At 42.3% G+C, this 12,835-nt stretch overlaps 1 protein-coding gene and 1 long non-coding RNA gene across 3 annotated transcripts in view; one reads left to right on the top strand and one right to left on the bottom strand.

Annotated features, from left to right (window-relative positions):
• Window positions 1-12,835, bottom strand: part of DCDC1 (doublecortin domain containing 1) — a 406,529-nt gene that overhangs the window by 7,390 nt on the left and 386,304 nt on the right. The window contains exons 38-39 of the mRNA XM_029060915.2: window positions 8,517-8,667; window positions 5,682-5,791 (exon numbers count right to left, since the gene is read on the bottom strand). Of these exons, the coding sequence (XP_028916748.1) occupies window positions 5,682-5,791; window positions 8,517-8,667 (261 nt within the window). The remainder of the gene's footprint in view (window positions 1-5,681; window positions 5,792-8,516; window positions 8,668-12,835) is intronic.
• The window catches only part of LOC114810194, a 274,482-nt gene that overhangs the window by 218,114 nt on the left and 43,533 nt on the right, over window positions 1-12,835 (top strand). The gene's annotated exons all lie outside the window — the stretch shown is intronic.

Here is a 12,835-nt window from a genome sequence, read left to right as displayed (position 1 = left end):
TCTGACTCCCAGTGCTCATTCTGTTACATTGTACTCTCCCAAATGCTAGGTACAGTGCTCTGCACACAGTAAGTGCTCAATAAATATGATTTCTTGATTGAGTGGATATCTTGAGAGGACTAAGGAGCACAAATTGGGGGGGGTTAAGGAAAAGGGGAGTGAATAATTAGTGGGGAGAGGGTAGACTACAGCCCTTCTACCCAGTGGTCAGAAGGTCTAAGATCTTCCTAGCATTAGTAGTAGTAACCTTTTTTGCAAGTCCACTTGGTGTGATGAACTGCAGGAGAGCTTGGGCAGTACTGAAGTGGCATGTTCCCTGCCCAAAAGGACATTACAATGTAGCATTAGTGACAAATGTAAGAATTTTTACAATTTACTTAAAAATGTATTCCCCTCTGCATAGCACTTGACCACTAAGAACACTTAGTATCATCTGCCAAAACTGAAGATTCCACTGTGCATTCCTTCTTTCAGATCATTTATGAATATCTGAAATAAAACCAGTCCTATCATGGTCTATAGGTAAGCCCACTATTTACACTCCAATATCCTGCAAAGTGGAATGAGGTTTGGGTTTCCTATTTTTTAGCCCATATTCTATCCATGACAAGGCTTTTCCAATTTTCCAAGGAGTTTTCCCATTCCTGGGTTTTTGAACAGCCTTGGGGTGGAACCTTTGTCAAAGGCCTTTTGAAAAATCTACATATATTATTAGCATGGGTCTTCTCTACCCAGGTGCTTGCTGGCTCCTTCTAAGCAAGCCAAAGATTAATGAGGCATGAATTCCCCCCGCAGAAACCACCAGGCTAGGGTTATTTTTCCAAGGGCTTACTGATGTGCAACAATTACAGGTCAACTAATTCGACAGGTTTAAAGTCTTAGGTTGTAGAAAAACAGGAGTAGACTTCCAAAGGAGGAAGAGCAATCTACATCACATGAAATCTCTAGGAACAGAAATCCATCTTACCCGAGTAGCTTAGTCATTCATTCCTTCCTGTTCTATGACTCTAAGACATATAGAGAAGCAGCGTGGCTCAGTGGGAAGAGCCCGGGCTTGGGAGTCAGGGGTCATGGGTTCGAATCCCAACTCTGCCACCTGTCAGCTGTGTGACTGTGGGCAAGTCACTTAACTACTCTGTGCCTCAGTTACCTCATCTGTAAAATGGAGATTAAGACTGTGAGCCTCACGTGGGACAACCTGATTACCCTGTATCTCCCCCAGCGCTTAGAACAGTGGTCTGCACATAGTAAGCGCTTAACAAATACCAACATTATTATATAGCAATTAGGGTTTTCCAGAGGTCAGTGGGTGCACAGTGAAGTTTTGTAATTATATTTGGGTCACATCCACAGTGTCCATGAAATTCAAAATAAAAGCAGCATGGCCAACTGGAAAGAGCACGGGCTTGGGAGTCAGAGGATGTGGGTTCTAATCCTGGCTCTGCCACTTGTCTGCTGTATGACCTTGGGTAAGTCACTTAAATTCTCTGTGCCTGTTACCTCAACTGTAAAATGGGGATTAAGACTGTGAGCCCCACATGGGACAACCTGATTATCTTGTTCTAAGCACCCCAGTGCTTAGAACAGTGCTTGGCACAGAGTAAGCGCTTAACAAATACCATTATTATTATTGCTATTATTATTAAAAGAGTACACCAGCCTCCAGGAGGGTAGCATCATAAAAATGGCTAGTTGATCCAAAAATATCTGATTCAAATATGATAAAATTGCCAAAAAAGGATATACTAGGTTTAATAAAAATCTAGATTGATTTGACCCAATTCACACAATCTTGGGTTCTGCCAGTCATTAATCAATCAATTGTATTCATTGAGCACTCACTGTGTGCAGACCACTATACTAAGCATTTGGGAGAGTACAATATAAGAAAATAAAGTCGACTCTCCCAATATTCCAAGCAGTATCTCAAGAAGAGGTCTCTCCCCTCCTCTCAAAATCTACTCACTCCACTGCGCCTCTCCTTCCTTCATACATTATTAAAATATTTGTCCCCTCTCTTCTTCCCTCCTTGAGTGCTATCTTCAACTTTCCCCTTTCTAATGACTTTTTCCAAACATGCTTACAAAGCCTCTATTCTAAAAAAAAAAAGGCTTTTACCCCACAGCTCCCTTCAGTTATTGCTCCAAGTACCTCCTACCATTCCTCTCCAAACTTCTTGAGATAGTTTTTTTTTTTTTTTTACAGCCTCTGGCTCCACTCCCTCTTCTCCAATTTTGCCCCCTCCAAACTGGTTTCTGCCTCCTTCACTCCATGTAAACAGGTCTCTCTAAGGTCACCAATGACCACCTTCTCACTAAATTTGACAGCCTCTACTCCACTCTAATCCTCCTAGACCTCTCAGCTGACACTGTCCTCTCCTGCTTCTCCTATCTCTCTGACCATTCCTCTTGCTCTTTTGCCAGCTCAGACCATCTACACTCACTCCCTGGGAGAATTCATTTGCTCCCATAGTTTCAACTACTATCTTTATGCAGATGATTCTCAAATTTACCTCTCCAGCCTTGACCTCTTTCCTTCTCTTTCCTCCTGCCTTCAGGACATCTCTACTTGGATGCCCTACCATCACCTCAAACTAACCATGTTGACAACAAAACTCCTTATCTCCCTAATCAAACCCTGTCCTCCCCAGGCTTGCCCATCACTGTGACAATACCTCTACACTATCTCTATCACACAAACACATAACTTTGGTATTGTCGTCAAGTCACCCTTTATTACAACCTACATATTCAATCTATCCCCAAATCCTGTCAGTTTTACCGTCACAACAGCACTGAAATTTGCCCTTTTCTCTCCATCCAAACTGCTACTGTACTGATCCAAGCACTTAACCTATCCAGCCTTTACTGCATCTCTCTCTTCGCTGACCTCCCAGCCTCTTCTCTCTCTCCGCTCCAATCCAGGATCCACTAAACGATTCATTTTTTTTCTAAAAAGTCCTTCAGTCCACATCTCCCCATTCCTCTAGAACCTCCAGTGGCTGCCCATCCATCTCTGCACCAAACAGAAATTCCTTGCCCTCAGCTTTAAAGCACTCGATCAACTCGCCCCTTCCACCTTACCTCCCCTGATGATCTCCTACTACAGTCCAGCCCACACACTTCACTCCTCTAGTACCAGCTTGCTCACCATACCCCAGTCTCATCTATCTCGTTGCTGACCCCTTTCTCTCATCCTTCTTCTTATCTGGGAACTTCTTCCCCCTCCATATATGACATCACCACTCTCCCCTCTTCTAAGCCTTACTGAGGCTGCATCTCCTCCAAGAGGGCTTCCTGGATTAAGCCTCTTTTTCCCCCAACTCGCTCTTCTGTGTCATCTATGCATTTGGATCCATACCTTTTGGGCACTTGGTCTCAGTCTCACAGCACTTATGTACATATCCATAAATTATTTATTTATATTAATATTTGTCTCTCCCTCTCGACCGTGAGCTTGTTGTGGGCAGGGAACGAGCCTACCAGTGTTGTTGTATTTGCACTATCCCAACTGCTTAGTATAGTGTTCTACCTGCAGTAAGGGCTCAATAATTACAATTGATTGCACTTACTGCTCCACAGGACACAAAATAATCAACTAATGCAAATGCCAATGTAAGCAAAGAACAGAATATGGTTTTATCTGACTTGCAAGGACTGTGAACTGTTGCAATGTAATGCACAAGCATAAGGTCTCTAAAGTGACTCTGCTAGTCTATAAAATGTGATGTGTTGATGACTGCTATATTACATTTGACATTCCATTTTCTAGAAATAGAAAAGTTCTGTTAAGACTTTGCCTTATGCCTGTGGATGCTGTCGAGAGCTATGTGTGATATTACCAATTTTCACATCAAGAATATTCACATGTAAATGCTAAGATTTTCACAAGTATTTGCACAGTTGATCTAGGGTAAAATGATACAATTCTCAGAGCAAATCATCTCTTCCTTGTCCAAATAAAATTACAGACTTTTTACATTTATAGATTCCTCTATATATTTTAATGGAAACATGAAAAATATACCATGACTTGGAAGATACAAAGCTGTGATTTGGGTGATTACAATCTGGAAACACTCCTGCCCTATTTTGAGACCAGGAAGAACTCCAAAACCCACTCTAGAACTCAGTTTCCCAACTAGTAGTGGAGCCAGTAATCAGACCTAATTAAAAATTATAATAATTGTGGTATTTGTTAAGCGCATGGGCTAGGCACTGTAACTAAGCACTGGGGTAGATACAAGACAAATAGGTTGGACATAGTTCATGTCCCACGTGGGGTTCACAGTCTTAATTCCCATTATACAGATGAGAAAACTGTAGTGCATATATGTTTTATTGAAGTACATTTTGTGACTTTTATTTTTTTGCTTAATATTTTAAAATCCACCACCTAATAATATTGCTACATTCTGATCTATCTGGATTCTGGTTCTCAGCTCTGTTGCCTTAAAAATGAGCCTTTCCATCTGTGGATTTAGGTATGACCCCAGGGATCTGGTCACAATATCTATTGCTTTTTATCTAATTTGCTTTTAAGTGGTCCTTCTCTTATTTCATGGTTCCCCTCCTCAGTAGGGATTATTGGCCAATCGGCTAATAACTGTCTCCGCACCCTAATGATACTGGGGGAATATTCACTAGTTGTGGGGTGATTACTTTTGAAATTATTGGAAGTTCTATACCATGCATAGCTGCTTGGAGAGAAGGCTGAAGAGAGCAAAAGAAGGATAATTAATAATTTTTGTGGTATTCCTTAAGTGCTTACTTCCCGGCAAATACTGTGCTAACCTCTGGGGTAGGTACCAGGTCAGACACATTCCTAGTTTCACAGGGGGCTCACAGTCTAAATAGAAGGGAAAGCAGGGAATGAATCCCCATTTTACAGATGAGAGATATGACGCGGAGAAGCATGTGATTTGCCCAAGACCAGCAGGTAAGTGGCAGAGCTGGTGTTAGAACCCAAGGCTTCTGACGCCCAGGGCCCGTGCTCTTTTCTTTAAACCATGCTGTTTCAGGGAACTTCCTGATTTTCAAGGAGCCAAAACAGAGATGAAAAAGTGAATCCCATAGATATTTGGCACTGAGGCAATCTTTGCTCAAAGTAATTACCGGGTAGTGAAAGAGTCATTAAGCAGCGTGGCTCGGTGGAAAGAGCCCGGGCTTGGGAGTCAGAGGTCATGCGTTCGAATCCCAGCTTTGCCACTTGTCAGAGCTGTGTGACTGTGAGCAAGTCACTTAACTTCTCTGTGCCTCAGTTACCTCATCTGTAAAATGGGGATTAACTGTGAGCCTCACCTGGGACAACCTGATTACCCTGCATCTACTCCAGCGCTTAGAACAGTGCTTTGCACATAGTAAGCACTTAACAAATACCAACATTATTATTATCTGTTTTCCAGAAATAGGGAATTTTATTTCTCTAATCATGGTACTTATTTCTCCACCTTAATTGCTTCTACTTGTTCCTAGTGGGAAATAGCCTTAGCATAGAAGCTGTATTGCTGTCACTAGCCTTTCTAAATTTCTAGGAACAGATTTTCAGTATCAAATGTTAATAACTTCCATAATTAACTACCAAAAATTACAGATGATGTGAAATCATGATTACACCCCAGGTGTTCAAGTGAAAAAAGCAAAAAGCACAATGATTCAAATATAAATTAATCATAATTCTACCTGGAATTTTCGTTCCTCTGTTGGAGTCACAACAATATCAGTGGCATCGGGGCCTTGCTGCTTTCTGATCCTGGCATAGGTTGCTCTGATATTCACCTGTTGCTTTTTTGCTGTGAGAAACATTTCAGGAAATAAGATGGCAATTAGCGAAAAGTAGTGTTTTGAGATCCCAGATTGCACCAAACCTGGAGAGCTTACAGAATTTCTATGTTTAATTCCAGACTGTCACTGTTCACAACAGAATGCCCCTCCTGCCTTGTGTAACTTTTCAGGTGTGTTTTAGCATTCTATGGCTATCTGGAAAATGTCTGCAGCACAGCAGCCATTCTGAAAAACTAACAGTCGGGCTCAATGTATGCTGGGTGAATGCTAGAAACCCAACTAGCCATGATCTACAAATGCAACCCAAACAAAAATGTGGAAAAGAAGAATAGGTAGAAAAGCATCTTCAGACTGAAGATAAATGGCACAATCAGCTTTGCTAGAGGTGGATACTGGGACCATTTTATGAGAGAAAAGTAAAAATTCAAACGGTCAAGATTACACTTTGCCTGATCACTTTTCAAAATGTCTGTAAGACTTTGAAGTTATCATGGCCTCATGTGAATTTTTCTGATTCACAGAAATTGAAGGGGATGTTAAAAGAGCCTGTTAGAAAGCAGTTGAGTTTATAAAATCCCTTGCGCCTTATTTCCTTCCTCGATGGTCTAGCCAGCACATCACAGGAAAGCAATGCCTGGAATGAAAACATACTCTGGCAGTTAAATGCCCTTAAAAATATCTGAATATATTAGTAGGCTTTGATTTTTGAAATGCAAGACACAAATCCACTTTAAGATGTTTATTTCTTAGCATATTGCCGTTGTTAGGTTCCTCATTAAATGTAAGTTGCTGGCCATTTATACACTTATTTATAAAATCTAAAATCTATGGACTACTCATACATTAAACATGGGCTCAGAGATTGGATTCTGTGCAATCAGATTCTCCCTGTGCACAGATTACTCTCTAGCAGTAGTTACTGAGGCAACTCAGGGAACTCTTAACTCTTTCAAGTTACAAGGATTCTGCTCCAGGAATTCACTGTTTTGTACTTTACTGGCCAGAATGTGGGAATGGATTTCTGACTGATCAATTCCCAGAAAAAAAAAGTACGCTCTGAAAGGAGCTAGCTTTATTATTTGAATCCAAATTGATATGGAGCTGTTCTATACATAGCCCTTTCAGGCCCGTAGCCCAATGATGCAAACATCTGCAGTCTTGATTTCACTCATTTAATTCCAATAATTACTGTTTCTGAAAAGATGGGCCCTCCTAATTCAGTTGTCCAGAACATGATCCTGTTTAACAGACCACATGAGTACTCTGTCTAAATCTCACCCATGGCCACAGCAAGCATTTTAGAGATTTGACTGCTACAGTACTACTACCTGTAAGGCCCAAGCGTAGAGGGAGCACCCAACCCATGCAATACCAAGTCCAAAGGAGGCATGATAGGGGTTTGTGGAAGATTTTTAGAAGCAGCTTGTGGGATTTGTGACATAGCTAGCCATATGGAAGGCAACACAGAAAGGATAGAATGGGAGTTTTCCTTAGGAAACGGAGAGCGGGGCTTATTTTAGGATCATGTCTACTCAGCTCTTGTCCCTTCCCCTACAGTCCACAGCCCCCAATTCCAACCCCACCCTGATTTTTTTCAAGGACCTCATTACCTCCTGGTTAAAAATAATCAGAAAATCAAACCAAAATGATCAAGCAGTGCCTCATCCATTCAGAAAGGACAAAAATTGAAATGCAATCATTGACAAAAGTGATTGCTAAGAAAATGCCATAGGGTTGGATTTAAGGAATCGGCTATACAATTGGTTTGGGTGGCTTTAGGGGTTGATGATTTGACGTTTGATGAGTGGATGTGATGATGTTTGATAACCAAAGATTTCTTCTAGTGGTCCCTTTAGTATTCTTGGCATCAATACATGCACTGTGATATAAAATACCTGCACTTTTTTTCAAAATTCACTCTATCTCTCTGTTTTTCAGGAAAATAGCCTAAAGACATTACTTAAGAGATAGCGAGAAATTCAGGCAGTACATTATCCTTTAATTCAGTTATTATATTAGTTCTTGGTCCATAAAAACCTGTTCTCTATTTCCCCAATCACATTTTTTAAAGTGATACTGTTATGTCTTGGAATTTTCCTTTAATACCGTATTTTTTGTTGCTCAAATATCCAAGTGGGGGATAGAGAAATCAGAATAAAACCCAAGGGTTGATTTGATAAGAGATAACATGTATATTCCAACTGGTTTGCATAATTTATCAAAGAAAAGAGTTAGAACTGAGAGAGAAATTGTAAACCCGGTGGAAATTGCATTAGTACTAAAGAAAGGAAATCTGATCATTTTAGAGCAGATAAAATGTCATTAAAATGGATTGTATGCATGGACACTTTTGGCTTCATATTAGGAACATTCCACAGACAGTGATATGGCTTTGTGACCAGCAGCCTTCCTCATTCTCTCCATCAATCCACAGAACATCATCCAAGGTAGCAGAAACTCAGGACAGGGACATGAACTTCCTTAGGTTTGTACAGGTCAGGAAGGAAACGGGGAGCTGGCAGGAGGCCGAGGGGGAAGGTAAGTGAGGGCAGTTGTCCTTAGACAACATATTTCGAGGACTTGCTCTCCCCAAGTCAGGAAGGTGGGGATCTCAGTCCTATTTCTCCAGCAGCTGTGAATGATGCTTTGCAGATCACTGCTCAGAGAGGAGGAGGAGGAGGGGAAAGGAAGGGGTGCCATGGCTGGTTGCCAGACTACGGAAGCAGCGATTACCTTCAGGACTCATAAAACCATTTCCTGAGGAAACACACAAGACCATGTCCCTCTCTATGTCATTCCATGAGTGCACTCGTTCCCCCTCTAGTGTGTACAGGGCTTTGGCTGGGGATGTCATCTTGAGTCGAACAAAGCAGTTATCGAGCAGCTGGAAGATATAAAAGTCCAGTATTTCAGAAAATGATAGATCATCCACCCAATACAGGAGAAGACTCTCTCAACAGTCTTACCGATTCTCTTTACTAAGGAGAAAAGATTGCTTGTTAAAAGTTGTTCCCTGAAACCTAGAGGAATGCAGAGCACTTAGGAAAAACACTGGGCAATATAGCATTAAGAGAATTTGGACAGGCCTGTCTGACAATGAATATATCTTTTTAAGTGCCTACCAACTACGATATGCCTTTTGTGGTGGGGTGGAGCATTTAGATAATTGAACAGTATCGTATGTCTCAGTCGTGAACCTGCTAGGAGTTGTACCTACACAAAAGGGCTCTCATTTCTCTCCTACTACAACCCAATTTGCCCACTTCTCTCCTCTGTTGCTAACCTTCTCACTGTACCTTGATCTCATCTATCTTGCCACTGACCTCTTGCCCACGTATGTCTTCTGGCCTGGAATGTCTTTCCTCTTCATATCCAACAGACATTGACTCTCCCCACCTTCAAAACCTTATTGAAGGCATATCTCCTCCAAGAGGCCTTCTCGAGGCCTTCCTTTCCTCTTGTCCCACTCCCTTTTGTGCCTCCTTGATTTGCTCCCTTTATTCATCCCCTGTTCCAGCCCCACAGCACTGACGTACATATCTGTAATTTAATTTATGTTGATGTCTGTCTCCCCCTCTAGATTGTAAGTTCATTGTGGGCAGGGAATGTGTCTGTTATATGGCTATACTGGACTCTCCACACTGCTTGTACAGTATTCTGTAAATACGATGGACTGACCGATTGAAAAATATAAGCTGTCTAGCCTCCAGGATCTATGACAGCGAGGCTGATTTCCAGGGAAATTAAAATTGTTGTGTCGTTCCACGTCGGCATACCTAGCTGTTAATCAAGTAAGGCCACCTTCACCCTGGTCCCTTTCTGGTCTCTGCTTATTCCTCTCACCCTGCTGCTGCTCTTTAAATCTTTATTCCCCCATGACACCCCCAGCTCCTGACTCTGTCCCCACAGAGCTTATGGCCTTCTTCTCTTCTCCCCTTTTGGTGTCATTTTATTTACCTCTAGACTCTAAGCTTCTTATGGGCAGGGAATGGTTCTATCAACTGTTGCATCTTACTCTCCTAAATACTTAGTACAGTGCTCTGCACATGGTAGTTGCTCAATAAATACAATTGATTGACTCTTTCACCCTGGCCAAGCCTGCTTCTTTCCTCAGATTGAAGCTCCAGACTCTGCAGCTTCCATAGTCACAAGGCCTGGGCCTGGCCAGTGTGGGCAGGATGGCCTCAGAGGGAGCCCCCACCACCCTCCTGCTTGTCCAATGGCTCTTGTGGCCCCGGAGGTCATGGGGACAAGGAGCTGTGGGGCAGAATGAGAAATGGGACGGGAGAGGGAACGGGTGAGTAGCAGACTTACCTGGATGCCAGCCTGCCATGCTGACTAGGGGGCTGACATGGCCATTTTACTTCTGATAGAATTGAAAATCTGCTGTATTGCCTTCCAGTGCTTTTGGTCCTGTAGCAACGTGGCCACAGCATGACTTCTCCCAGAAGTAAAACTGTTATGTCATCCCATGAAAATCTGAGTTCCACTATCCACTAGAATCATGGTGGATAGAATTCACTAAAGCATGGTGTAGTGAATAGGGCATGGGCCTGGGAGTCAAAATGCCATGGGTTCTAATCCCAGCTCCACCACTTGCCTGCTGTGTGACCTTAGGCAAGTCACTTCACTTCTCTATTCCTTAGTTGCCTCATCCACATTTGGACTGTGAGCGCTATGTGGGACCGGGACTGTGTCCAACCCGATTATCTTGTACCTACCGCAGCACTTACAACAGTGCCTGGCACATAATTAATGTTGGTATTTGTTAAGCGCTTACTATGTGCAGAGCACTGTTCTAAGCGCTGGGGTAGATACAGGGTAATCAGGTTGTCCCAAGTGAGGCTCACAGTCTTAATCCCCATTTTACAGATGAGGTAACTGAGGCACAGAGAAGATAGTGACTTGCCCATAGTCAGACAACTGACAAGTGGCAGAGCTGGAATTTGAACCCATGACCTCTGACTCCCAAGCCCGTGCTCTTTCCACTAAGTCACGCTGCTTCTCTAGTAAACACTTAACAAATATCGTAATTATTAAGTCGGTCATGCTCTTTTCCATTAGCCAGATTTCTTCTCCTACAGGTCCCTTTAGGTAATTACATATAATTGTTCTTGCTGCAGGAAAGTGCTTAAGTCTTTGATCTACAGAATCCAAACTAAAAAGGAATATTCCTAATTATAAACAGAAAGGGAGTGGAGAGACAGCAGGCAATCATACAAACTTTTTCAAAAAACTAAAGAAATGATTATTTCTCTATGCCGATGCTTTTATTTCTTCTAATTGGATTATGCCCAACACTCTATTCCTTACTGAATCGTTAAATGAATTTGTCAGTACACTGAATAAAAGTAATAAACTGAGTGTTCTAAAAAACAGGATTTTAAAATATGAATCAATCAATGGTAATTTTTGAAAGCTGTGTGCAGAACACTGAACTAAGACATAATATGATAGAGTTGATACACACAATCCCCGCCCACAAGGAGCATAGAGCCTACAGGAGGTGCTAATATGAATGTCTAAGTTCAACCTATGTTCTAAAATTTCAACCAGTTTGGAGCTGCATGATTTCTCTTACTTTAAAATTGTCCCAAGCAGGTTCTATGTAAATATTCTGAGCAGTATCAGTGTGAAAATTCAAGATCAGACCCTGCTCGGGGCCACTTTGATGTTGAGAAACACACTTGGCAATTGTAGTATGAAGCAGTAACTGCTGCTGGGCATGACAGAGAACTGCTCGAGGACTGTAGAAAAAAAGCCAGCACAGGAGAAAATCAGACATGTTGAATCCTGAAGAAAGGTCACTACAATAGGAAGAGGTAGGGTTTTGGGGTAGAGACTGGCACCCCGAGAAAGGTGACCGAGGGAGTGACTGAGAAGGCAGGCAAGGGTTGTCAGAATAACATGAGCAGAAGCAGGAACAAAGAGAAAGTGAATATGGGAATCTAAGATATCGTTGGCAGAGCCTGGTTGTCATAAATGCACAGACTTCTGTTGGAAGCAGAGCTGGAAACAAGGGACAAAATGAGAGGTGGGACTGAGTCTGGGAAAAACATTTTCCAGGAGAGAAACATGCCAATCTCCCAGAGGTACTAGAGAATCAGAACCAGACAAAGAACTCTCTCTCTGACTCTCTGGGACTACCTCTTCAGGCCTAGACTTCTCTCCTATGCAATCTCAATTTCCTCCTGCCTTCTGGCAATCTGTACTTGAATGGTCTGCCAAACACCTCACGTTTAACAGTTTCAAAACAGAACTCCTCATCTTCCTCCCCAAACCTCTCCTCCCCAACCTTGCCATCAATTCAATCGAATTTATTGAGTGTTTTCTGTGTGCAAAGCACTCACTGTTGTAAACAGCACCATCCCCACCTCACAAGACTGCAACCTTGGCATTATCCTTGATTCACCTCTCTCTCCTTCAACCTGCATATTCAGTAGGTCTCCAAATCCTGTCAGTTCAACCTTTGCAACATTTTTAGAATCTGCCCCTTCCTTTCCTTCCAAAGTACTACTTTGCAAGTAGAGGCACTTGTCATATACTGTCTTGACATTTGATCACCCTGCTTGCTGACTTCCTGGTGAGACTTCAGTGAAAGAGAGCTAGAAGGAGAGATCTCTATGTGAAGGTCACATAGAGATGGTGTAGATGGAGAATAGAAGGGGATCCAGAACTGAGTCCTGAAAAACACAGTTAGAGCCCACAAAAGAGATGGAGTAGCAGCATCCAGCGTCTTGGGAGGAGAAACAGGAGTGGACAGTATCAGTGAAGCCAGTGATTCCAGGAGAAGGGAGTGGTACATTGTATTGAAGGAAGCCGAGAGGCCAAACAGGGTTAGGAATAGGCAGGGATCATGTTTTACTACTCTATTTCACTCTTCCAAGTGCTTACTACACTGCTTTGTACACGACAACTGTACAAAGTGGTTAGTACAGTGTCTGGCACATGTGAGCAATTAAATACCTTAAAAAAGTGCTCAATAAATATCATCAATTGAGTTGTCCACAGCTTTCCAATCTGTTTACTCTTCCATACTTTTCTTCCCCACA

Source organism: Ornithorhynchus anatinus, chromosome 3 (genome assembly GCF_004115215.2).
Source record: "Ornithorhynchus anatinus isolate Pmale09 chromosome 3, mOrnAna1.pri.v4, whole genome shotgun sequence".
NCBI lineage: Eukaryota > Metazoa > Chordata > Mammalia > Monotremata > Ornithorhynchidae > Ornithorhynchus > Ornithorhynchus anatinus.
The sequence above is the reverse complement of the archived record's forward strand: the minus strand, read 5'-3'. Positions and strand labels throughout refer to the sequence as shown.